Here is a 23,128-nt window from a genome sequence, read left to right on the forward strand (position 1 = left end):
GTGTGCTGTCACAGCGAGAGGCAGCACCTCCAGGCCTGCTGCAAGCTCTGCCAGCCGCGTGGCTGGGAACCCTCCCTGCAGCACAGGCAGCTACTCTAAAACACACGTGTCAGGCATTTTCAATTTGGAATATTTCACCTGTTCCACTTTGAAACCACATTTCCCTTTTTGTAGGAAAGATTACCAATAAATAAATAAATAAAACACAAAAACTTCCTAAAAGGAAAGGAAACAAGGCCTGTTCTAGCTAGCACTGCATTTCACTGGGTTCTCCCGTGGGCCAGAGAAGAACAAGACTTGTTCTCTTCAGGCCAGCCCGAAAGGATTACTTTGTTTTGCTTTATTTGTTTGCCTTGGCTGCTCCTCCGATGGATGGGTCTGGCCGAGCTCGCAGAGGTAGCCAGGCCCTGCAACAACAAGCTGCTGTTCTGTGGTGGTTTGAGATGCAGAGGGGTGCTGGGGCTGCAGGGCATCACAGGAGACCTGACCCTGGTTCTTCTGCACACCACAGGTGGCAAAGCGTCCCAGTGCCACTGCCAGTGGGGACAACAATGTACTGCTTGCTCCCTCCTCACCTGTGACAGCGGGCCAGGCGTTCAGGCCAGGCTTGGCTGTTTTTACCTCTTTTGGCTGTATTTCAAGGTGGATTTTTCATTGCAGCCACTAAAAAGAAGGCATAGACTGCCTTTTGTTGGGAGACCTGGCAGGGCACAAGGGAGGCTGGGCTTTACAAATGTTTAGCTAGCGGTGATTGTACACTGCCTTTGGAAGGGAAAACATGTGCAGCCAGCGCTTGCCCCCAGCATCAGGCATGCCCAGAAAAGTGCACGGCGTTGCTTTTACAGGGCTTTAAGTCAGTGGGTTGCAAACTCAGCTGGGTGAATGCTCAGCATCCAAAAAATCATCTCCATGTGCCAATTGGGGGTGTCTGCCTTTCCCACGCACTGTCAGCAATCTCCCCTTCATTTCCACGCTCCCTGGGCAGAGCTGCGTGCAGCCCAGCTGGGATCTGGCTTGGAGCTGGTGTCCCTACCACAGCTAGACATCGGATCTGTGTGCCCTGCTGGGACCCGGTGCCTCAGGGGATGTCACCACTGCCCCCATGGTGCTGATGGCTGCAGTGAAGCTCCTGGGGAGAGCACAGGCATTTGACAGCTTTTATTACTGCAGGCCACGGGTTTCAAGTTGGGGTTGGTTTTCTTTCCCTATCAAAATATCTCTTCATGCTACCTTGGGGGAAATGGGGTCCACTTTATTTTAAGAATTAACCATCCCTGCAGCAGTTTTGCTCTTCCCCACCCAAACCTTTTCCACAGAAGGACTGGTACCAGCAGCCTAATACGAGCAAAAGTCCCACTCGCCGCTAAGGAGCTTCCTCCGTTACAGTAAAGAGCATTTACAAGTTTCCTGTTCCTCCTGGGAGGTGGAGGGGCTCGATGCAACCCGCAGGCAGTTTCATTGTTTTATTACACACTTTCCGGTTGCCGTCTGCAACAGGAACCCCTGGAGCACCGTGTCCCCCCCAGGTCTCTGCGCGCAGCCAGGCAGACCCTGTGGGCACAGGGGACCCGCCACCACGCTCCCCCCTCTGGCACCCCTTGCTGCACAGTTTGCAGCTGTGGGCACCAGTCCCTGCTGTGCTTCTCCACCTCCGTGAAATTTAAGCCAGTATGTCCTCGCCAATTTTTTTGCCAGCTGCACAATTAAGTATGGTCGTATATTTAAGCACCAAGAAGAAACACACACCTGCGTTCCCATGCACGTAGAGCCTGTTCTCAGTAATATAATATAAGCATTTGTCAATATCCCTGTCCCTGTGGCCAAAATCCCTTCCACACACAAATGTGCTCGCTCACTCAGCTGACAGCTTTCTGCTCCATCCTGACTTCCCAGAATTTCCCACAGGAGGTTGCCCAATGCAGGGACCTGGGAGCACGAAATGCAGGCAAGTGAGAAAAAATTCTCTTGCTCCGGTGATGTCCCAGTGCAGGATGGAGTGACAGCGTGTGCGTGAGCTTTGTTCAGATAAGTTAGAAAGTCACAGGGACGCACATGTGTGCAGCAGGGCTCTATGCTGCTTTTGGGGGCTGCCTCCCTCCCCATCCTGCAGCTCAGCCCCCTGGGAGGACAGTCCCTGCGGGTGGTGGCCACAAGCAGCACTGATGCTTTGCCAGGTCCCAGTGGGAGCACTTTTATTAAAAAAAATAAATTGATTTTTGAAACATGGGATTAGAAATTAGGGAGCAATTGATTAAGAATGAATATGTAGGCAACACTCATTGCTTAATATGTGCTACATTTGCGATGTGTCTGTGCTGCGCTTAGGCCTCCAGATAACAGGAGCCCCTGGGACCCCAAGAACCAGATCGAACCAACCATATGGTTCAGACTGTGACCAAGGGCTCAGAGATAAGGAGGACCGTTCTTAAAAAAGGATGTCAAACATGCAAGGCCTCGAGATAACAGGGGCTCCTCAGATCTGGAGAACCAGACCAAAGCAACCTTATGGCCTAGATTGTGACCAGGGGCTCAGAGAGCATGCGCAAGGAGATGATGTGAAAAGTTCAGCCCTGATGAAGACATCTTACTTCATCCCCACAACCCTCAGCGCCCACCACCAGAAGGCACTGCGCAAGTGCAGAAGGGAGGAGTTTATGGAAATGACTTCTTGGAACTAATTTTAATACTAAGCAGGAACAGGTCATGAATATGTATAGGCACACTGGGAAACGTCATGCATATGTAAGTCTTTACTGCATATAACCAAAGCAAGTCGCCGTGTTAGGGGCACACGACTTTGGTGGGACTACCCCCCGTGCCGCCCAGCACTGCATAAACATACCTACTTTACAATCTTACTGATTGTGGGGTCAGCTTTCCGTGAGTCAATTTTTACCCAAAGCTGGGGAGAAAACATCTTGTGTGTTACATTGAGAGCTCAGCCTGGCTGGGACAGGCTTTGCAGCCCTCTGAGCCCCTTTTATACACGGCCCCCTTTCACCCTTTGCCCCATGAATTCCATCTAGGCTCTGATTTCAGACAAGGCTTTGGGTGCGTCACTGCTCTCTGCACCCTCCTCCACCAGCTCTTTGCCCGAGGCCGGGCTCTGGGGCAGGGACCTGCGCAGGAGCTGTGGCAGCCACCACCCAGGGATGCATGGCAAGATGCGGGATGTGCACCAGGATGAGGGATGCGTGGCAGGATGCGGGAGCGAGCGCGGGGGGCGCGCTGCCTCTCTCCCGTCGCCAGGGCAACCGGTCTCCATCGCCTCCCACCCGTGGGGGACCCCCGCAGCCCCCGCTCAGAGCTGGGGGCTCAAGGCCCTCCCTGCCGCGGTGCTGGACTGCAGCATCCCCGCCTCCGCAGCAGGCTTGGGACGGCGGCGGGTGGGAGCGCACTTCCCTCGGCCACGGTCAGAGCAAGAGGAACGCCGCGAACCTGAAAGGGAAGGGAGAAGGGTATGTCGGGTGCTTTGTTTTGGATTGGCAAGTGGAGAGCATCGATCAGAGATCGGCTTTTGTACAGATACGTATTTATTTATTCATATGGGAAAGCTTATTTACATGGCACAGGTGAGGCGGGCGAGTGAGACTCGCCTGCATTCAAAACTGGAGAGCGTGGTCTGTCTTTCACTTTAAAAGGTTTGGATCCTGCCGGTCATCTGATCCAGGTCAAGCAGGACTTTACCTTGCCAGCAGCCCCTGGAGCTCCTCACCAGCGTGGCTTGCAGCACCCGCCGCTGCCCCTCAGCAGCGGGCTGGGGGGGGGTCTTTCAATCCCTGGAGGATTGAGAGGTAAAATATCTCCAGATTGCTTTCACATTCTGCTTGCTTTCCCTTGGGGGGGGGGGGGGGGGGGGGTGAGCATAATGAAACCATTAGGATCCGTACAGGTTCCTTAAGGCAGAGGGTGGCATTGATTCCCAGGCGATGTTGCCAGGGTGCCCCATGCTGCACCCGTTCCCTCCCCACAGCCCCTGAGTGCACCAGGGGGCCCCTGACCCGGGATACAACACTGCTGGGAGGGGACAGACAGGCTGGGGGGGCACGGGGGCCCTCGGCCACAATCTGAGGGGTTGGCAGGGGAGTGAGCCCCACGTCCACCACACGCCACAGCTCCTGTTCCCTTCTCTGCCCTGCACCCTGCCTGCAGGCTGGCACCCATCCCGCCGGTGTCCCCCCCCCATGGGCAACCCCCAGCATGAATGTCGACGCTGAGCAGCTGCCCCTCTGGGCCACCTCCGAGATGCCCCCCAACACCAGCGCAGCCTCAACAGAGGCTGGCCAGCTGCAGGGGCCATCGGCATGGGGCGGCAGGGCGGGTGAGATTGCTGGCATGGTGGTGATCCAGTGCATCTACGCCCTGGTGTGCCTGCTGGGGCTGCTGGGCAACTCGCTGGTGATCTTCGTCATCCTGCGCTACGCCAAGATGAAGACAGCCACCAACATCTACCTGCTCAACCTGGCCATTGCTGATGAGCTCTTCATGCTCAGCATCCCCTTCGTGGCCACCTCAGCTGCCCTGCACCACTGGCCCTTCGGCCGGGCGCTGTGCCGCACTGTGCTGGGTGTAGACGGGCTCAACATGTTCACCAGCGTCTTCTGCCTGACGGTGCTCAGCCTGGACCGCTACATTGCCGTGGTGCACCCATTGCGGGCGGCCACCTACCGCCGCCCACGTGTGGCCAAGATCGTCAACGGGGGCGTGTGGCTCCTCTCCTTGCTGGTGGCCTCGCCCATCCCCATCTTTGCCGGCACGGCGACCACCCGTGACGGCCAGGCGGTGGCCTGCAACCTCCTGTGGCCAAGCCCGGCCTGGTCAGCCGCTTTCGTGGTCTACACCACCCTGCTGGGCTTCCTGCTGCCGGTGCTGGCCATGGGGCTGTGCTATCTGCTGATCGTGGGCAAGATGCGGGCTGTAGCACAGCGGGTGGGCTGGCAGCAGCGGCGGCGCTCTGAGGGCAAGCTGACACGCCTGGTGCTGATGGTGGTGGCCATGTTCGTGGTCTGCTGGATGCCCTTCTATGTGGTGCAGCTGGTGAACCTGCTGCTGCCTGGCCGCCTGGATGCCACGGTCAACAACGCCTCCCTCATCCTCAGCTACTCCAACAGCTGCGCCAACCCCATCCTCTATGGCTTCCTCTCCGAAAACTTCCGGCACTCCTTCCATGGCGTGCTGCGCCGCTGCCTCGACGCCAGCCTCTGCTGCTGCCACGCTGAGGCGGGGGCCGCCGAGGAGGAGGAGGAGGAGGAAGAGCCCCTTGACTACTGCGCCGTGCCCCGGGGTGACGACAAGGGCAAGGGCTGCATGTGCCCGTCGCTGCCCTGCCAGCAGGAGCCCGCACACCCTGAGCCCTGCTGCAAGCCTGGCACCCTCCTGGCCAAGACCACCACCTTCTAGGGTGCCCTGCACCCAGCCTCCATCATCCTGGCAAAGGGGATCCCAGATAGAGAGGGGGCAAACCCCTGCAGTGCTGCCCCCATGGCTGCGCACCTGGGTGGGAGGACACCGGAGGGCAGCTGGTGCTTGGCTTTGCTCCGCAGGGTTTGTGCCAGCAGTGGCACCGGTTCTGCAGCCCAGATGCCGTAACCTCCCCTGGAACACGTGTGGCTTCTCCATCCCTGCTGCACTGTGGCTCCCTGCCCCTGTGGGGATGCAGTGAGCAGGGGCCACTGGAAACGCTGCATCTGAACTCTGCAATGGGGGACAACACTTTGAGTTCTCCCACTGGTCTGGGGAGAAGATGTGGTCCTCTGTGAAACAGAGGAGAGATCCTGAGCTCCTCCCGTCCCCTGGCAGGCAGTGGGGAGAGCCATGGGGTGAGGATGTGCACAGCCAGGCCGCCTCTCCCTGGGGAAAAGCGGGGGCTGCTCTGCAGAACGACTTTGCTGATGACTTTGCTCCCACCCCTGCTTTTCAAGGCGCTGGACTGGGGCATCCCCCCAGTGCTCTGTGCTCTCCAGTCGTGCTGTGCAGCCCAACAAAATAAAAAGCCATAACGCTGGCCCGTCACACAGCTAACAGCCTCGGCTGAGTCATCATTGCCATCGCCCTTGCCACCAAGGAGCCTCCGCTGTGGCCCCTTGACACCAGGCGAGTAATTGGGCTAATTGCCAGGTCCTGCCTCGGGGCGGGGGGGGCCTGCGGGAGGGCAGAGTTAGGCATGAGCCCCTTGCCCAGGCTGCGGGGACACTTGCTGCCCATGGGGGACACAAGGCTGCTGTCACGGCAAGGATGCGCCCTGTCCCACAAGCCTGGGCTCACCACTGCCACACGGGACTAAGCTGGTGAACTGCTGCAGGGCTGCAATTCCTCATGGGGCAGAAAGTGGGCTCAAGGAGTGGAGGTCATGGCAAAAAAAGTCACCTGCCAAATTTAACAGCAGCTTCAGCAGAAGCTTTAGCAGGTGCCAAGGAGCCCTGAGCTTCCCTTCATCTATAAGGATAAACTTCAGGTCCCCTCCCTAAAAATTCCCCAGGAAAAGCACTTTGGCATTTTCCACAAGAAAGCCTGGGAGACCCAAGCCCTGCTTACTCCGTTTGCTGCAGACAAGCATCGCCCTCAAGGGCATCTTGAGCACATAGCCATAGGAACTAAAGACCAGTGCTGGAGCTGCACTTACCAGGCTGCACTGAGGTAGCATTAAATTAGCCATTTCCAGCTTGTTTGGTTTTAACTTTGTCCTTTTAACATTATTCTTGTTCTCCACTATTTATGGCTCATTCCTTCTATTTTAATCCTGCTGGTGAAACAACCAGGAGGGTGTGCTTTCAGCCCGAGTCTCTGCTAAGAGCCCACAGCTCCTTTTTTGCTTTGTTGGAGCCTGTGGCCCCTGGAAAGGCTACAAGACGTTGGCTGCCAGGCAGGGAAGGCTGGGGAAGGGGAGGAAGAACAGCTCGTTCCCAGGTTTCTATAAACCAGACGGTAAAAGCTTTATTGGTCTACACACAAAATCACAACGTGATTGTGCATTGCGTAGGGTACATTTCCAATAAATAAATATTTACACACGTGCTGGGTCTATAAAACAGCAGGGTCAACCATTTACATGAGGAAAGTGACAGTTCACGCAGCATGCAGCCGGTGTTTGTCTCAGTGGTGGAGCTCCATCCCCGGGGGGCACAGCCCCTCCAGCCCTGACCCCAAACTCCCAGCCCCAAAATGGGGCCCAAAGCCTTCAGCACCGGCTCCACTGCTCATCCCAGCATGACTCCCGGACCCGCACTGCCAGCCCCGGTGGCCCAGCCCCTGATCTCACCCCCCAGGAAAACCCCACAGAGCACTTTCCCTGGATCTTCCCCCAGCTCCATGCTGGATCCTGCTCCTGCGAATGCCAGTGGGAAGTTTTGCCACTGAACTTCGACATGAATTAGATTCATCCCTGGACTAAAGCTAAGGGAAAAAAAAAACAAAAAAAAAACAAAACAACAAAAAAAAAAAAACAGGAAAAAAGCTTGCGGATGGGAGGGGTGGGTTAAATTGCTCTGTAACAAGCAGTTTAATCCAGCAGCGGCAGAAAACGACGGAAGACATGGGGAGAACACAAGGCACGGTCTCAAAGGTGCTGAAAACAACCCTCCTTAGCACGGAAAAAATTACCCTGGCATTCTCAGTATCCCCTTTTAACCTCCGCACCCCCCAAAAGTCCCAAAATGGTCAAAAGGAAGAGAAACTAGCGTTCCTTCCCCTCCCCACGATGACACCCAGTAGGGTGGCTGCTGCCCCTTTTAACAGAAAAGTGCTCAGCTGCGCAGAGATACGTACGCAAAAAATGGGGAAGAGAAAAAGTGATAAAATTTCTGCCAATGATGGTGATGGGGGCACAGAGGGCAGGCAAAGTACTGACCAAAAGACCCGTGCTCCTTCTCCCATCGTTTATCTGTTTTAAAACACTAAACCAAATCCAGACAAAAGCTGGAGCATCCCAGCTCCTCTTCGCCCTGGGCAAGCCTTCATCCCCAGCCTGTGGCGCTCTCCGGCTGAGAAGAGGGAAAATTCAGGCGAGACGAACTCCCACAGCCCACGGTCCTCAAGGCAGCTGCTGGGCGCGTGCTCCCACACCGGGGCGAGGCAGATCGAGCTCAAATCAGGTCCATGCGGGGCTGGTCCTACCACAGAGCTCCCCTCTGGGGCCTCCCCGCCCGCGGGCTCGGAGAAGGGAGCAGAAATAGGAACTGCGCAGCGGTGTGCCCCAAGCCCTCCCCGCTCACTGAGGCACACGTTCACGAGAGCCAGCTGAAAAGCAGCATGTACTTTTTGGTGGTGGGGGTGATCACAGCTTCTCCTGAATTCTTCTTTATCATTACAAAACCGGGGAGGGAAGGGGAGCTGAAAATAAACTTTACCCAGTTCCAGTTCACCTCTCGCTCTGTCCCACCCGGTCTCCCTACAGTTTCTGGCCAGAGGCGGCACAGCCTGCAGTCACCTGCTGAAGTCCCATCTCCTTCTCGTGGGGGCTGCCACACTTGTAATCCATGGAGGCGGGCGGCCGGCAGCGCTTCTTGGCCAGGTGATACCCAACGGCCAGCAGGACCAGGGCCGCGCACAGGACGCCCACGGCGATGCCCACCAGGGCACCGGGGTGCAGGTGCTCCATTTTTGGTGGGCTGCGGCTGGGGCCGGGTGTCCAGAGCTCGAAGTCTCCTGAGGAGCCGTCTTCCAGTGGGGTTTTCTGGCAGTGGTTCCTGTCAACGAGCACATAGCCATCGAGGCAGTGGCAGGTGTAGCTGCCGGGCTGGTTGGTGCAGTTGTGGTCACAGAAGTCCATCTCGCACTCATCGATGTCTACACACATGACCGTGTCGTTGTCGGAGGCCTCCTCGAGCAGGAAGCCCTCGGGGCAGTAGCAGGAGTTCGAGCTGCACTCAGCCGGGCACTGGCTGTGGTCACAGTGCAGCACGCAGCGGGAGGGCTCCTGCGCGTGCACAGCGTAGCCAGGCATGCAGCTGCAGCGGTAGCCGCCGGGCACGTCCTCGCAGCGGTGCTCGCAGGGTGCCGCGTAGCAGCTGGAGACGGGCTGGCAGTGCTCCCCCACCATCTCATAGCCGTTGTGGCAGCGGCACTCGAAGCCACCCTCGGTGTTCAGGCAGGCCTGCTCGCATAGCCCCGGCGACTCGGTGCAGTCGTCCACATCCTCGCAGCTGCTGCCGTCGGGGGCCAGCCGATAGCCGGCCTCGCACATGCAGAGGAAGGTGTCGTCGTTGGGCACGCAGTGGTGCTGGCAGGGCGCCCCGGCGCAGGGCGAGGCGCAGCTGCGGCCGTCGGGGCCCAGCGCCTTGCCGGCGGGGCAGGAGCAGCTCGGCCGCCCCCCGGGCTCGGCGCAGCTCCCCTCGCAGCCGCCGCCGGCCAGGCGGCAGGACCAGGCGCCGTGCTCGGAGCGGCCCCAGCGCAGCCCCCCGCCGCCGGCCGCGGCCGCGCAGCGCAGCTCCAGCCCCAGCGCCGGGACCAGCGCCGTGCTGCCGGGGGGCAGCGCCAGGAATTCCCCGCCGCGGGCGCCGAAGGGCGTGCGGTAGGCGGCGGACAAGCCGTCGGCGGGCGGCAGGCGCGGGCAGCTGTCGGGGTAGTTGTACTCGCAGAGGAAGCCGTCGGCCGGCTCCTCGCAGCCGCGCTCCTCCCAGCGCAGCTCCCGGGACACGGTGGCGCAGCGGCGGCCGCAGCGGCGCCCCGACGGCCCCCAGTTGGCGTAGTCGGTGCGGCTGTCGCCCGTCACCCACTGGAAGCCGCGCAGCCGCTGCTCCGGCTGGGTGCAGGCGGTGGGCAGCCGAAGCCCCAGCCACAGCCGCCCGCTGCGGTTCTGCAGCAGCAGAGCGATGGCCTCCTCGGCCACGGTGGAGCGCACGGTCATCAGGTGCCCGCCGTGCCGCTCGCAGGCGGTGCTGGCGGCGGCGAAGGGCAGCGGCGCCCAGAAGACGGCGAAGCAGTCGTGCTCCAGGCACTGCGCCCCCGACGGGGCGGCCGCCGCCTCCGCCGGCTCCGGCTCCGCCGGCTCCGGCTCGCCCGGCGCCGGCTGCAGCCCGGCCAGCAGCAACAGCAGCGGGAGCCGCCGCATGGCGGCCGGCCGGCACGGCAAATCTCTGGCATGGCCCCGCCGCCGCCCGCCGCTTTATAGGCGCCCCGGCCCGCCCGGCCGCCCGCCGCAGGAAGGAAGCGCCTCCGGGGACGGGCCCCGCCGCCGCCGCCGCCGCCGCTGTTGCGCCCAGGGATTGCGGCGGGGGCGGCCCCGGCACTGAGTAAATCCCCGCCGCCCCCCGGCCCCGCCCGGCCCCCCCGCGCCGCAAGGCTCCGGGCAGGACCCGCCCGGGCGTTCCCGCGGGGTGGGGATGGGGATGGGGATGGGGATGGGGAGGGGGGGGGAAGGGGCGGTGTGCGCCCCCTCGGGGGGAGGGCGGCAGGGCTGGGTGCCGCAGGGATGGGCGGGGGAGGGAAGGAAAAGTGAAAAAAAAAAAAAAAAAAAAAAAAGAAGAAAAGAGAAGAAAAGAAACTACAAGAGAATAAAAAGAAAAAAAATAATAAGAAAAAGAAAAAAAAATAAGAAAAAAATAGGAAAAAAAAAGAAAAATAGAAAAAATATATACGTAAAGAGGAATGGAAAGGAAAGGGAAGAAAAGGGAAGGAGAACGGGAAGAGAAGGGAAGGGAAGGGAAGGGAAGGGAAGGGAAGGGAAGGGAAGGGAAGGGAAGGGAAGGGAAGGGAAGGGAAGGGAAGGGAAGGGAAGGGAAGGGAAGGGAAGGGAAGGGAAGGGAAGGGAAGGGAAGGGAAGGAAACAGAAAAGACGTCAAATAGTTTTTAAAAAGAAGAGAGCATAAGGAAAAGAGATCCAAGACGAAGAGAAGGAGAAGAAGGAGCACCACAGGGCAGCAGGAGCTGCCAAGGAGCCCCTGGCACAGCAAGGCCAAGCTGGGAGAGGGGCAGTGGGGGCTCAGCAGCGCCCAGGGAACAGAGTGAGGCCCTGTGACCCCCGCTCGCCTTCTAGCCCTGTGGGGATGGACATATAATCAGCATGGGGACAGAGAGCCAGACAGGTGGCAGGGAGTCAGCCAGGACCACGTCCGAGCAGTACAAGGAGAGCCACGGCTCCAGGCTCTGCAACGGCTTGTCCCCTTCCAGGTTCCTATCCTTGCAGGATCCACCTGTATGATCGGAACATATCCAAGAGCAAAATAAAACTGAAAAGCAAACATCTAAAGCTTCACCACTCAAGGAAAAGGGCATCCAGCCTTTTTTTTTTTTTTTTTTCTCCAGTTTAAATAGCGGTGTTTTTCCTGGAAGGCTCAGCCACAGCAGTCAGCTCTGGGGACCCATGCAGAGCCCCAGGGCCATGCTGCCTCACCCTGCTTCCCGCAGGGAGGTTACTTCATTTATTTCATTTATCATCACAGCTCGGCTCCCCAGACATCCTCTTTGCCCCCCAGGGGGCTGGTGGCAGCAACTCCAAGTGGGGAAAAAGGGATAGATGGGGGAAAGTTGTAATAGCTGTCATTAATAACTCTAATAACTGTAATGGGCTCTCTCCCTGTCCCAGGGCGACTCTCTTGCCCTGACTTTATGGGACAGTCCATTGCTTTGGAGCAGGACAAATCTATCTGTGGGACCTCAAAAAGGAGTTCTGTCCAGCACCTGCCACTCCCTGGGTGAAAATAAATCACTCCTCCGACAGCAGCTCTGCTGCTCCTCACCTCTGCAGAAGGAGCAAACCCCCCTTTCCCAGAGCTGTCCTGGAGGGAAATTGTCACTGACACTTGGTAATGCTGACTTTCCTTCACTTTAATAAGAGCTTTTCCCCTGTTTTCATTTTGTGTGTCCTTTTTTTTTTTTTTTTTTTTTTTTTTTCCACTTCTTGTGCCTAAACTCTCTTCTCCTTTCTTGTTCTGTTTGTTTTGTTTTCAGAAGCAACACAGCAAAATAATGGGGAAGGGTCAGAGAAAACAACGGAAAAAGCAAAAAGATAAAATGTAATCAGTGAAAAAAAAAAAATCTGTGTTGTTGTTTTTTAAGATATTATACGAACATAAGTGTCAATTCAAGCCCGCGTGATGAAGAGTGCTTTGAAGCGTTCCAGCAGGAGCTACAGCAGCGCCCAGGCAGTGCTCCCCCAAGCCATGGGCTGTGTGCCCGCGTCCCTTCCCACAGCCAGCCACAGGCCTGCTGGGAGCGGAGACACGTCCCCGGGGCAGGAGACTTGAGGGCAACCACGCTTTGATAACGCTTTTCTGTTCCAATGGTCGTTTCCCTCCAGTGCCTCCAACCACCACAGGCGTTTGCTCATGTGGCCCCGACAGGCTGAGTCACAGACAGAGAAATGCCTTTCCTGCTGACATCCCGCTTTTCCTTTATAAAAGTGGATTAATCATGAGGCTCTGCCATTTAAAGTTATTGCAAGACTATTGCTGGCTGCCCATTGTGATAACCTTTTGCATTACTGCAGCCTGAGTCATCTGAAATGTCACCGTCACCCCTCTGCCAGGGGGCTGCTGGCAGCGGGTATGTCCAGGGGGGCTGACCTGTGGTTACGGGGTATGTGATGTGGATCTTGTTGGCTTGCATGTTGGATTTGGGAAACACAGCTCCTTCTCCAGCTTTGCCAAGCAGATTTTGCGTGTCTTGCAGAGAGAGGTGCAGCACGGCGTCAGAGGTGCAAAGCCATAAATCTGACTGCAGAAATGAGAGGATATTATGACAATATTTTTACTTTTTACCCTGCTAGCCTGCCTCAACCGGGGGCTCAGCCTCAGAAACAAGGATTTCAAATTTTGGAAGAAAAAAAAAAAAAAAAAAAAAAAGTCTGAAATATTTTTTGCCCTGACAGGGCATGTGGCTGGCCCTGATTGCACCCAGCCTAGCCATCCCACAGCCGGCAGGGCACAGAGCCCTGTAATGGTGTTGGAGAAGGCAGTACAGGGGAGGTCACATCACGGGATGAGTGAAGGTGTTTGTTTGTTTTTAATAGGGAAAATAATAACTTTGCTTGTGTCTCTATTGCCTCTTGAAGCCATATTTTCAGTGCAGGTGCAGGGGGCACACTTGGGAATGCTGGATTTTTATCCTCCAGCAAGGCTTTAGGAAATCCTACCTCCTGGTTGCAGGGAGAGCCCTGAAGCTTGCCCTGTGCCTGCTTTCCAGGGGGACAGGGGCTGTGAAGAGCTGGGAAGCGCTCAGAGGGGTCAGATGAGGTCAGAAGCAGTGCCCCTTGCCTCCATGTGAGCTGTGTGTGCCCAGCTCCTGCTCCCCTGGGAGAGGATCAGCACTTCTTTCCTCTAGGCTAAGACCTGAGACTCCTGATTTTCTTTTATTTTAATGTCTCCCTGCCCTAAGCCAGTATTGGGGAATTAATTGGTGTATCTTCCTCAAATGATGGCTCCCAGGCAGCTCAATGTACAGAGGACAGAAGCTTTTAAGCTCCTCTCTGCTCAGCTGGACAAAGTTTGGGTCCCAGGACTGGGGAAATACTGAGAGTTTTGTTTATGTGACTACATGACACTCTGAACCTCTGCTGCGAGCTTTCTGTTGAACCTTGCTTCATCCCAAGTGCTTGCACAGCAGCTGGAGCCACCCAAGGAGCATGCTGGGTCTTTCTTCAGGAAACCCCCCTTGTTCCTCCCCCACATTGTCACCAGCAGCACTCAGATCTCCTTGGCAAGGAACCAGCCTTGCTTAGCGGCCTCAGAAGGACTTCAAGGAGCCAAATGCCAAGAAGTATTTACAAATATATATATATATAAATAATAAAATGAGGAAATGGGCAGACATTTAAAACATCTGTTTTTGCATAGTGTGACTCTGTGGGACTTGAAGCAAGGCACATAGTATTGTTGTAGATTATATTAACATTACTCAATACCTTTTCTCTGAATTCTTCTGGTGGAGGCTGTTTTCTTGCAGCACATTTCCTCATCAAATAGCAAAAAAAAAAAAGTACTGGGGGTGGCTGAATTACCACACTGTGCTCCTTTCCTTTGGCTTAGGTGCGAAGCCCTTGCAGGAGGAACCCTGTGTCCTCTGCTCCCATGCAACATGCACTGACCTCAGCTGCTCCTCAGCCATGCAAAATGAATCGCATTACTAGGACCATGCCTTATCCTCACGGGGCAATACCAGGGCAGCCAGAGCAAGGCTGGACATGCTTCTTTACGGAGTGTGGAGGCACTGAATATTCACCGCAACATGTAGTGTCCATTTCTTGTTTATTTTTAAATGCTATTTAAGGAAAATGCCAGTGACTGGTCAAGGGCCACATGAATGTCGCTGCAAGCATGGGTGATATTAGTGGTTTCCTGTGCTGTTGAGGCTTTTCCCTTGTCTTTTGAGTATTAACCTTTAGACTTCCAAGGCTGGCCTTTCCTTGGCAATGAAGAAGAGCAGACTGAAAGCAGCAGTCTTGCATGGGGGCAGAGATCATCCTGGGGCCTTGTTGGATGTGATGCAGATGGGCCCCGTTCAGGGCAGCAGTGCTGCTTGGGGCCCAGCCACCCCAAAGTGGAGGAGATACCCACAAAAGGCTGAGATCCCACTGGCGTGGCTGTGTGCCCGATGAGCGCCGACAGTGAGATGATTTGTTAGTGCTGCCCTGTGCTGTGAGAAATTAATTACATGTACCAAGTGATTAGGTTTTGATGATATATGTATCAAAAATTACTGAAGACACATTCTGTTCAGATTTTATTTGGTGTTTCATCAGCAAAGTAGCAGTGTTATTCAATATGTGAGATAACCTTTTTCTTTTAGTTGAAGGCAACTGTGTGGCTTTAGTGCTGTACCATTGCTGTACGGATGACAAAGTCAATACTGATAGGCAATTTTCATGAAAGACGAGGCACATCTTAATTCTGGACCATAAAAATATAACAATTAACACTTACAAACAATTTGATGCATTCAAAGCATTTTGGACATGTTGGCTGGCCAGTCCTGCCATCTTGACGGCAAGACAGGTCTTGCTGACCATTAAACGTCATCTATACAGATGGAATGATGATGCTGAACATCCCCTGTCTCCTGACTCTATGCTGGGGATACCAAACTGTCTGATCCCATTTCTATTTGCTTTAGCCCATGGTTTTCACCAGGCCCTGGATAACTCCCTGATGAGGACCAAAACATTTCTGCTGCTTTCACAGAGGAAAGCAGGTAGATGGGAGGTGTAATGGCACCTGGGGGAGGAAGCTACATCAGGAAATAATCTCACCTGAGAGAACCTGACCTAAACCTAGGCACAAATTAGTGTTTTCCCTCTGCTGGACCCACTACAACACTCCATTGGTAGCACAGTACACACATCAGAATACAAAAGTCTGTAGAAGGAATCAGGATTATAGGTTTTACTGAGGGGGTTTTGGAATAATTAACTCAGGTTTTTACCAGCTCTGAGTCTCTACTCATGCTTCCTCTTCCATTTTTCAGGGTGGAATCAGTGTGCTACCTACAACAATTAATGGATACTGTAATTGAAAAACATGGCAGGAAAAACTCCCAAGGCTATTAAGGTTTTGCAAACACCTCAGCTTTTGATCAAGCAAGCCAAGCAGTCCCTGAACTGTGGGGTGCATCGCTGTGACTGCCTCTTCCCCATGCAGACCCTGAGTCAGCATCACCCACCCGTGCAGGCTTAATTTTATGTATGTAGGTTGTCCCACTGATTTCAGTAGGATTATTCATTCATTTAATTTATTAATGTATTCCAAATGCTCTGCTGGCTTGTTGTCACAAGACATGGTATGAACTTTCTGCAGGACTTCCAAGAATGCTACCACTGCATTCACTACTTCTCCGAACCACTGTGCAGAGAAAAGGAAGCATGAACAGAACATTAAAAAACATTTCTATCAGCTAGGAGCTACATTTTCCTGTTTTTTATTTTACAATGGAGAAATGAAGAATTAAAAACAGCAGGAAAGGGGTTTCTTCCACACACAGAAGAACAGGATGCAGGTCGCTGCCCACAGCAAAATCCTTTGTATTCAGTTCCCATTTCTGTTGCAATTAAGCCTCAAGTACACAATAAAAACAGCAGAATCTTCAGGAAACTTGTGTACCCTTCAAATCACATGCTTATTCTTTAGCACTTTTTTGCCTTGTAGAGCTCTGGGTTGCTGCGGTACATAATGAAGCTAGCTAGCCCTGCTTGCCCTGGAAGATGTACTCCTGTTGAACTAAGGCAGCATTTTGCAGTGATGCCAGTGCTCACTTGAGACTGTTTTCAAACCCACAGGATTCCCTCTCCTCCAAGGGAGCAAGCCTACAGATTGATCTCTAGTAAAGCATGGAGCAAGCCAGGAAAAATCTTCCTGTCCTGTTTGGAGGCTGTACCATCGGTGTGCAGGCTGTGTGATGCCTTCCTCCTGCTCAGGTGAAAGGTGCTTGCTCGCATCAAGTCCCACCAAAACAAAGAGGACTGCTCCCCAAAGCACAGTGGTCAGGTCTTCGTGGTGCTGCAGCAGGTGCCTGCATATCCCTGTGAGCTGGTAGCGAGCCCAGCAGCTCCTTCTGCCCTTTCTGCTTCACAGGGAATGCAAACCCAAAGGGAGATGCACCTTCCCTCTGCTTTGCAGCACTGAAACAGACTGGGGAGCAGCTTTACCCTGAGAGAGCATTTGCTTTGAATGGAAGTTAGAAGCTTTATACAGTAGTTAGCAAACATACAATATCCAGTGCATTGTTTACGGGGAAAAGGATGGAAAAAACATTCAGGCTGGGCCCCACACAAGCTTAGCCCAAGCAATCAGGAAGGGATCCTGCCCAAAAAATATGATACAACAGGAAAAGTCTGGTCTTTTGTCTGGCTGAGTTTGAAGGAGAGCATTGTTTTGTGTACTTTGCAAGTGTGTTTGCTCAGAATAAACTGCAAATGGGAGAATGGTTCTTCCTAAATGTAGTTTCTCCTACCTTTTTTATCATATGCTCTCTGTCTTGGCCCCTTGTTCAAAAGGTCTGGTTCTGCAGCTTTCCTGCAAGCTCACACCTCCCAAGCTCAGCAAGGTGGTTAAGTTCCTAGCTTTAGGGGGGAGCTTTGGGAGGGAGCATCGCTATCTCACTCCTCCAAAAGCGGTGCACCCACACAGGCATGAGTATGGCTCTGGGAAGCAGTGTGGGGCTGAAGAGCTCCACTGCCCTTACAGTCCCTGCTCTGCTGGAGGAGGTTTCTGCTGCTGGAGTTCTAAAAAGGTTTATTCAATTACTTGATTACTTCTGTAATTACATTTTAGAAGGAAAAAAAAAAGAAAGGAAAAAAAAAAAACCATCAACAACAAAAACTAGCTGCTCGTGGCTGCAGTTACCGATTCTTGCTTTAGTAAAATGATTAAGAATTTGAAACCCATTTCAACGAGAACAAGGGGAAGATGGGGGTTGAACAGCAGATTCCTGCTGCAGTGTAAAGAAGGTAGTGGGGGGGGGGTACAGTAGCATTTTTTTTGGAATGACAAAAGATTGGAAGGGCAGCAGGGAAACTGCTGCTTTTGCACCCCTGCATTTTAAATATAAGCAGGGGAGACCAAATTACACGGGAAATTAATTGCTTTTCCTTTGGAAGCCAAATCAATATTTCACATTTGATATTTTTAAGCCCAGTTAGGTTTTGCAGAGCTAAAGAGCAACCTGGGCAGGTAATTGCAACCCCATCCCATCTAAACCTGTCTGTTCCCTATTAACCCTTTATGTCAAGGAGCAGAGGTTTATACATCAGCTAACATTCCAGACCTTTTGCCATAAGGAATGATTTTGGATGCCTTCATATCTGTGCATCTGCCTCTCAGACCTGCCTTTTCTGAGAGAGAATCAGGTCCTGCCTTACCTGAAGCCCCAAGACTAGCTTTCAGATGTGAAGGCATGCAAAATCATCTTGGACAGATAGCATCACCCCTCTCCTTCCCCACCCCTGCCCCTCCCCCCCAATTTTTTTCCCCTTTACAAAACACACTCCTTGCCACTTGTAGCTCCACATCCCTGCTCCCCCGGAGGCGCGGGTGCTGTTACCTGCGCTCGCCGCCTGCCCCACCGCGGCTCTCCGGCTGCTCGGGTACCCAGCAGTAGTTGTCCGCTGCATTTTTGGCTGGCCGCTTCTCCCGCTTGGCTGCCCTCTTCCTGCAGGCCAGCACGACCAGGGCAAAGGCCAGCAGCACCAGAATGGCCACCAGGCTGCCCAGGATGTAGTAGAGGAGCAGCTGGGGGCCGTCGGCGCCATGCTTGGGGCTGTGATCTGACCCCAGCGCCGTGGGGGCTGGCAGCATCATCCTGCTAGGAGTGGCAGAAGGGCTGCGAGTGCTTGTGGTCCACGGGGTGCCTGCTGTTTGGAGGATGCTGGTGGTCTCTGGGGTGCCCGCAGGCTCCTCTCTGGCAGTGGGGGTGGTGGGGCAGCCATGGCCATTCTCCTGTGGGAGGAAGCCGGGCAGGCAGAGGCACTCAAAGCTCCCAGGCAGGTTGCGGCAGAGCCCAAGGCAGGGGTTCTGCAGGCACTCGTCCACATCCAGGCAGGCATTGCCAGCACGCTGGTAGCCAGGTTGGCAGGCACAGATGAAGCTGCCGGCCGTGTTGTGGCACTCATGCTGGCAGGGCCCCTCCAGGCACTCATCCACATCCAGGCAGCGGCGGCCATCGGGTGCCAGGACGTAGCCGGTCTCACAGACGCACTCAAAGCCTCCAGGCCGGAGCTGGCAGGACCCCTGGCAGGGGTTGGAGTGGCAGGCATGCTCCAGCAGGCAGGAGGTCATGTCAGGGCCCAAGATGTAGCCGGGCCGGCAAGCGCATCGCAGGGGCTGCCCTAGCTCTTCCAGGCACAGCTGCTGGCAGCCCCCATTGTTGTGGGTGCAGCCGGCAGGGCAGAGGGGCCCGGGGGGGTGCCAGGCGAAGCCGCCCCCCTCCAGCGGCTCCTTGCAGATGGTGAAGGCGGGGCTGTTGTCCCCCTCGCACACCACCTCCGCTAGCGAGCCAAAGGGAGCTGCCGTCAGCCGGGGGCTGCGCACCGCGAAGGGCGTCACGTAGCTGATCTGGCCGGGGCCCCCTACCCACGGGGGCCCGCACATCCCCTGGAAGCTGAACTTGCAGAGGAAGGCAGGCACCGTGGTACGGCAGGAGCGGTCAACCCAGCCCAGGCGCCCGTCGGGGCCCGCAGGCCGCAGGATGACACAGCGGCTGCTGAGGCAGGTGATCTGGGGCTCGGCCAGCCAGGCTGAGTAGTTGCCGGGCTCCCCGCCGGCCACCCAGGTGAAGCCCCGCAGCAGCTCCTGGGACTGCATGCAGCGGCCGCGCTCCAGCCGCAGCCCAATCCAGGCCATGCTGGCCGCGCCGGCTGCCATCAGCTGCCCCAGCTGCTCGGCCTCAGCCGCGCTGCCCACTGAAGCCAGGTTACCCCCGTTGTTCCGGCAGTGCTCCTGGGCGCCATTCCAGCCCAGATTGTCCCGGTGCAGCGTGTAGCAGGCAGTGCCGGCGCAGAGCACCTCGACGTCCTCGCTCCTCACCACTGACAGCAGCAGCAGCAGCAGGGCTGCAGCCATCCTGCTGGTTGGACGGACAGGCAGACACTGCCTCACATCCCCTCAGCTCCCCGCGCTCACCCTGCTCGTATCCTGTGCTGCCGGGGCTCCTATTTATCACCGGAGGCCACTGCTTCCTGTAGTGTGGCTGCGCCACTCGCTGCTTGTTGGACACAGCTGGGATGTTTGCCTCCGTTTCTTCTCCTCCAGCGAGGCAGGCTGCTCGTTCCCATTTCAGATGTTTCGCTGCAAAGGGACTTTCTTTATTTTGGCCAGTGCTGCTTTTCTGTATGAGAAAGTAGCCTACATCATGCTTTTTTTGGTTTTGGAGGGCTTACTCTCCTCACTCACCCAGTAGATAATTTTTCTAATCCCTAATAGGGCCTTGTAGTTTTCAACCATGCATTTGCTGAAAGCGGGGAAAAAAAAAAAAAAAACAAGCCGTGGGATCCCTCGCTGTCTGCCTATGAAAGAGACTGAATATTTGGCGCAATGTCTCATGAGCAGACTAAATTTCCAACGTGCTTTTCCCCTCTTGGTGTGCTTTAAATAGCTGGACAAGCCCTGGATTAGGAGCTGGGTCATGAGAACATCCAGGCTGCCAGGAGGGAGCCAAGACGCTCGCTTGTGCTGAACCCACTCCCAAGCCGAGGAAGCACTGCAGTGGCCTCAGGCCCTGGGCGAGCATCTCTGCTGCCGCGCTCCACCTTAATAACTCCTCACTTGACCTCGAACCCAGTGCAGGGCAGAAAATCAGCTGTGTTTTGTTGGTGTCAGCAGCTCTGCAGAAGGCTGTCAATTACAGAACAAAGATGTTAGTGTAGTGTGCTGTAACATTTAAACAGACACATCACTTTATTATTTTTTTTATTTTTACTGCAAACTGTCCTTTTAAAGCTGATTCCTGCCTGCTGCATTTCAGCTAGAGCAGTGTCTGTGCCGAGGTCAAGATGGTGACAGCTTTAGAGGCAGTGGAGATGAGTAATGGCCCGTCCCGAAGACGAGATGCAGAATTGCCTCTCCAGACACAGGGCTCCTTTCATTTTCCCTTCAGTGTTTGGAGATCCCTGGATGAAGATGAACAGGCTGAGGAGGCTTGATGACAGCTGATAGAGGGTTCGTATGCATCAAGCAACATGGGACAGTTTATTTGCACAATCATCAAACGTATGGTACACGAGAGGGTGGAATAACAAAGGAGCAAAGCTCTAATGAGGAGCAGAGTGTCTTGGCACATGAAGAAGCTGCCACCAGAGGCAGGGAAAAGCAGCGTGTTAAGCAGAGGTGGAATAAGAAACACCTGCAATCAGGGAGTCCTCATGCCTGCCACCCCTCATGGGGCATTGGGGACACCCTCACAGGCCTTGGTCAGGGCTGAAGAGCAGTTGTCTCCAGGATGGCTGGTCTCCTTGACAGCCACCCACCTGTCTGCATACCCACACTCCTCTCTGAGAGCTTTCTTCTGTCAGCTGCTGATGCAGATCTTAACGTCTAGGCTTGCAACTCTGTCTCTTCCTTTTTTGCTTAGTGGGCATCTGTAATTACCATTATTTCTATGTTCTTTCCAGCACTGTTGTTATTTGTTAATTTTTTAATGTGCTGAGTTAGCAAAGTTACCCAGTAGTGAGATACAGCAATCAAACTGAGGAAAACCAAGAAAGCTCATTTTTCACTTCCCCCTTTCATACCTTAAATATGAAAATTTCCAAAAACCTAAAGACTACAGATTTCTGTTCTTGTTGCCCATGAACAACATTCCTGAAGGACACCTGGGTGCTGGAGTACTTGTGCTGGCTTTCAGGCCTTGAAGGTTGCCAAGACTTTCAGTCCAAAGGAGAGGTCTGCAGCTGGAGTCACCAAGATCTCATGACACCTACAGTTGGGCCAGCACTGGGGACGTTAACTGACTTCACCAAGCAAAGGGAAAAGTGTCATGTAGGTAAAGGAGGTGTCCCTCCCAACTCTTCTGGCCAAGTAAGATGCAGAGGAGAGGGGAAAGAGGAGCACACAGAGAAAAATTAGTTTGAATCTGGTGTTAATGTGGTTAGTGGCTTCCTGTTGGAGAAGAAGCAGCGTGCGGCAGGCCCTTATCTGCCCATTTTTCTCCTCACTTTGGCCAAGCCAGGTCCTGGAGTGCACGAGGAGGGAGATGTGAAAGAAGAGCCGCTCGGTGCTCTGAGCTAGGCTTCTCTGCCTCAAGCAGGTTGTTAGATAAAGTGTTAAAAACAGCGGGAATGAGGTGAGGAAGTGCAGGACAGACAGGACAGGACAGACTGACAGGAAAGGGTGGCAGGCCAAGAGGGAAGGAAATTCAACCCAGGCCCTTTGCCGCTTCCCAGCGATCCGATCTGCAGCACTTGCGAGCTATGGAGCCTTTTGGTTCAGCAGCCAAACCCCAGCACTGGCTTGGGTAGAGGGGGAGAAAATACTTTGATGCCATCTAGAATTGTTTTTATTCAGAATTTCCTACTGGAAGAAATGGGAGAAATTATTTTTCAAATTATACAAAATAACAGTGCTCAACACAAAAGCATTTCCTTTCTGTTGCATCAGAACATATCTTCACTTTCATGAAAACACGCCTAGTGTTTTCTCTCCCCAGCTGACACAGTCAGACTAACTGAGTGCTCAATCTACTATTTATTTTAGTCAACCCATACAACCCAGCAATTTTTGTCAAGATCCATGGCCAAAAAATGTCCAGTTGCCACTCCAGCTCCTCTGAACCCTTTCCAGCTGGGGTTATAGACCAAACCAGAAGTCCTTCGACATCCCATGAGGGCTGATGTTTCAGGGGTTATCCCAGCAGACTGATCAATTGCTGATGATGTTTTTGTTATGCTGGGCATGTGGTGCAATCAGGGATAAGATGTGGAAGTCAGGGTCCCTGTGTGATGGATGAGATCAAGTCTGTGGCGTCGGATCCTTTCCTTCAATTTGCAAGAATACAGGTAATAACTTTTTTTTTTTTTTTTTTCCCACTGGCTTTTTGTTTTTCAATAAATGTTTGACTGCTCCTGATAGAGCTGTTTACAGGCTGGTTGCAATTACATGAACAGGAAGCTCCCCCCTTCCACTCCCCAGCACTTTTAAGTGAGATCTTCATCTGCAAAGCTTATGTTAATATTTTTACCCACAGATTTGGCAGGAGAGTGGAACTGGTAACTTAAAAACACATTGTGCTTCTATTGAGTTTATTAAATGTGCCATATTTATTAAATTTTCTTCTCAGTTGGGCTGATGTTCCCATCTGAAAAGCAAGAAAAGACCTGGTTCTAAATTAAAAAGGGTTTGGTTTCTCAACCCCCTCAGCTGAACAAGTCTATAAACCCCCGTCTGGGCTACTAATCAAAACCAAATTATCTTTTTAAGAGCAGAAATCCTGCCCGACAGCATGCTGCACATAAAAATACATCAGCTCACTGGAGGATCTGCTTAAAAGATGTTTCTCAGAGGCCAAAGAAGGAAATGTATACCATCTGATTGACATCAGCACCAAGTGTTTATGCAAGCAACTCAAGGCTAGGACAAGGGACAATGGCCCTGGGGGCAGGGGGACACCTGCACCACTAGCAGCCTGAGAAGAATAGGAGGAACTGGGCTTCCTCTGGGGACACCCTCAAGGACATTGCTGCAGAGCAGTGCGCAGCAAACAGTGCCGGCCC

General features: G+C 54.1%; 3 protein-coding genes across 3 annotated transcripts; 1 reads left to right on the forward strand and 2 right to left on the reverse strand.

Annotated features, from left to right (window-relative positions):
- The first annotated feature begins 3,669 nt into the window (after positions 1-3,669).
- SSTR4 (somatostatin receptor 4) lies at positions 3,670-6,016 on the forward strand. The gene is made up of 2 exons (XM_084284342.1): positions 3,670-3,794; positions 4,153-6,016. The coding sequence occupies exon 2, from the start codon at positions 4,201-4,203 to the stop codon at positions 5,398-5,400; it is 1,200 nt and encodes a 399-aa protein (XP_084140468.1). The 5' UTR covers positions 3,670-3,794; positions 4,153-4,200; the 3' UTR covers positions 5,401-6,016.
- Positions 6,017-6,915: 899 nt separating this feature from the next.
- Positions 6,916-10,181, reverse strand: THBD (thrombomodulin). The gene has a single exon (XM_084283904.1). The coding sequence runs from the start codon at positions 10,046-10,048 to the stop codon at positions 8,387-8,389; it is 1,662 nt and encodes a 553-aa protein (XP_084140030.1). The 5' UTR covers positions 10,049-10,181; the 3' UTR covers positions 6,916-8,386.
- A 7,730-nt stretch (positions 10,182-17,911) lies between these two features.
- On the reverse strand, positions 17,912-19,484 carry CD93 (CD93 molecule; the record flags this gene model as incomplete). The annotated part of the gene is made up of 1 exon (XM_084283796.1): positions 17,912-19,484. The coding sequence occupies one exon, from the start codon at positions 19,482-19,484 to the stop codon at positions 17,964-17,966; it is 1,521 nt and encodes a 506-aa protein (XP_084139922.1). The 3' UTR covers positions 17,912-17,963.
- Between the last annotated feature and the right edge of the window lie 3,644 nt (positions 19,485-23,128).

This window comes from Netta rufina (genome assembly GCF_964035555.1).
Source record: "Netta rufina genome assembly, chromosome: 3".
NCBI classification, from domain to species: domain Eukaryota; kingdom Metazoa; phylum Chordata; class Aves; order Anseriformes; family Anatidae; genus Netta; species Netta rufina.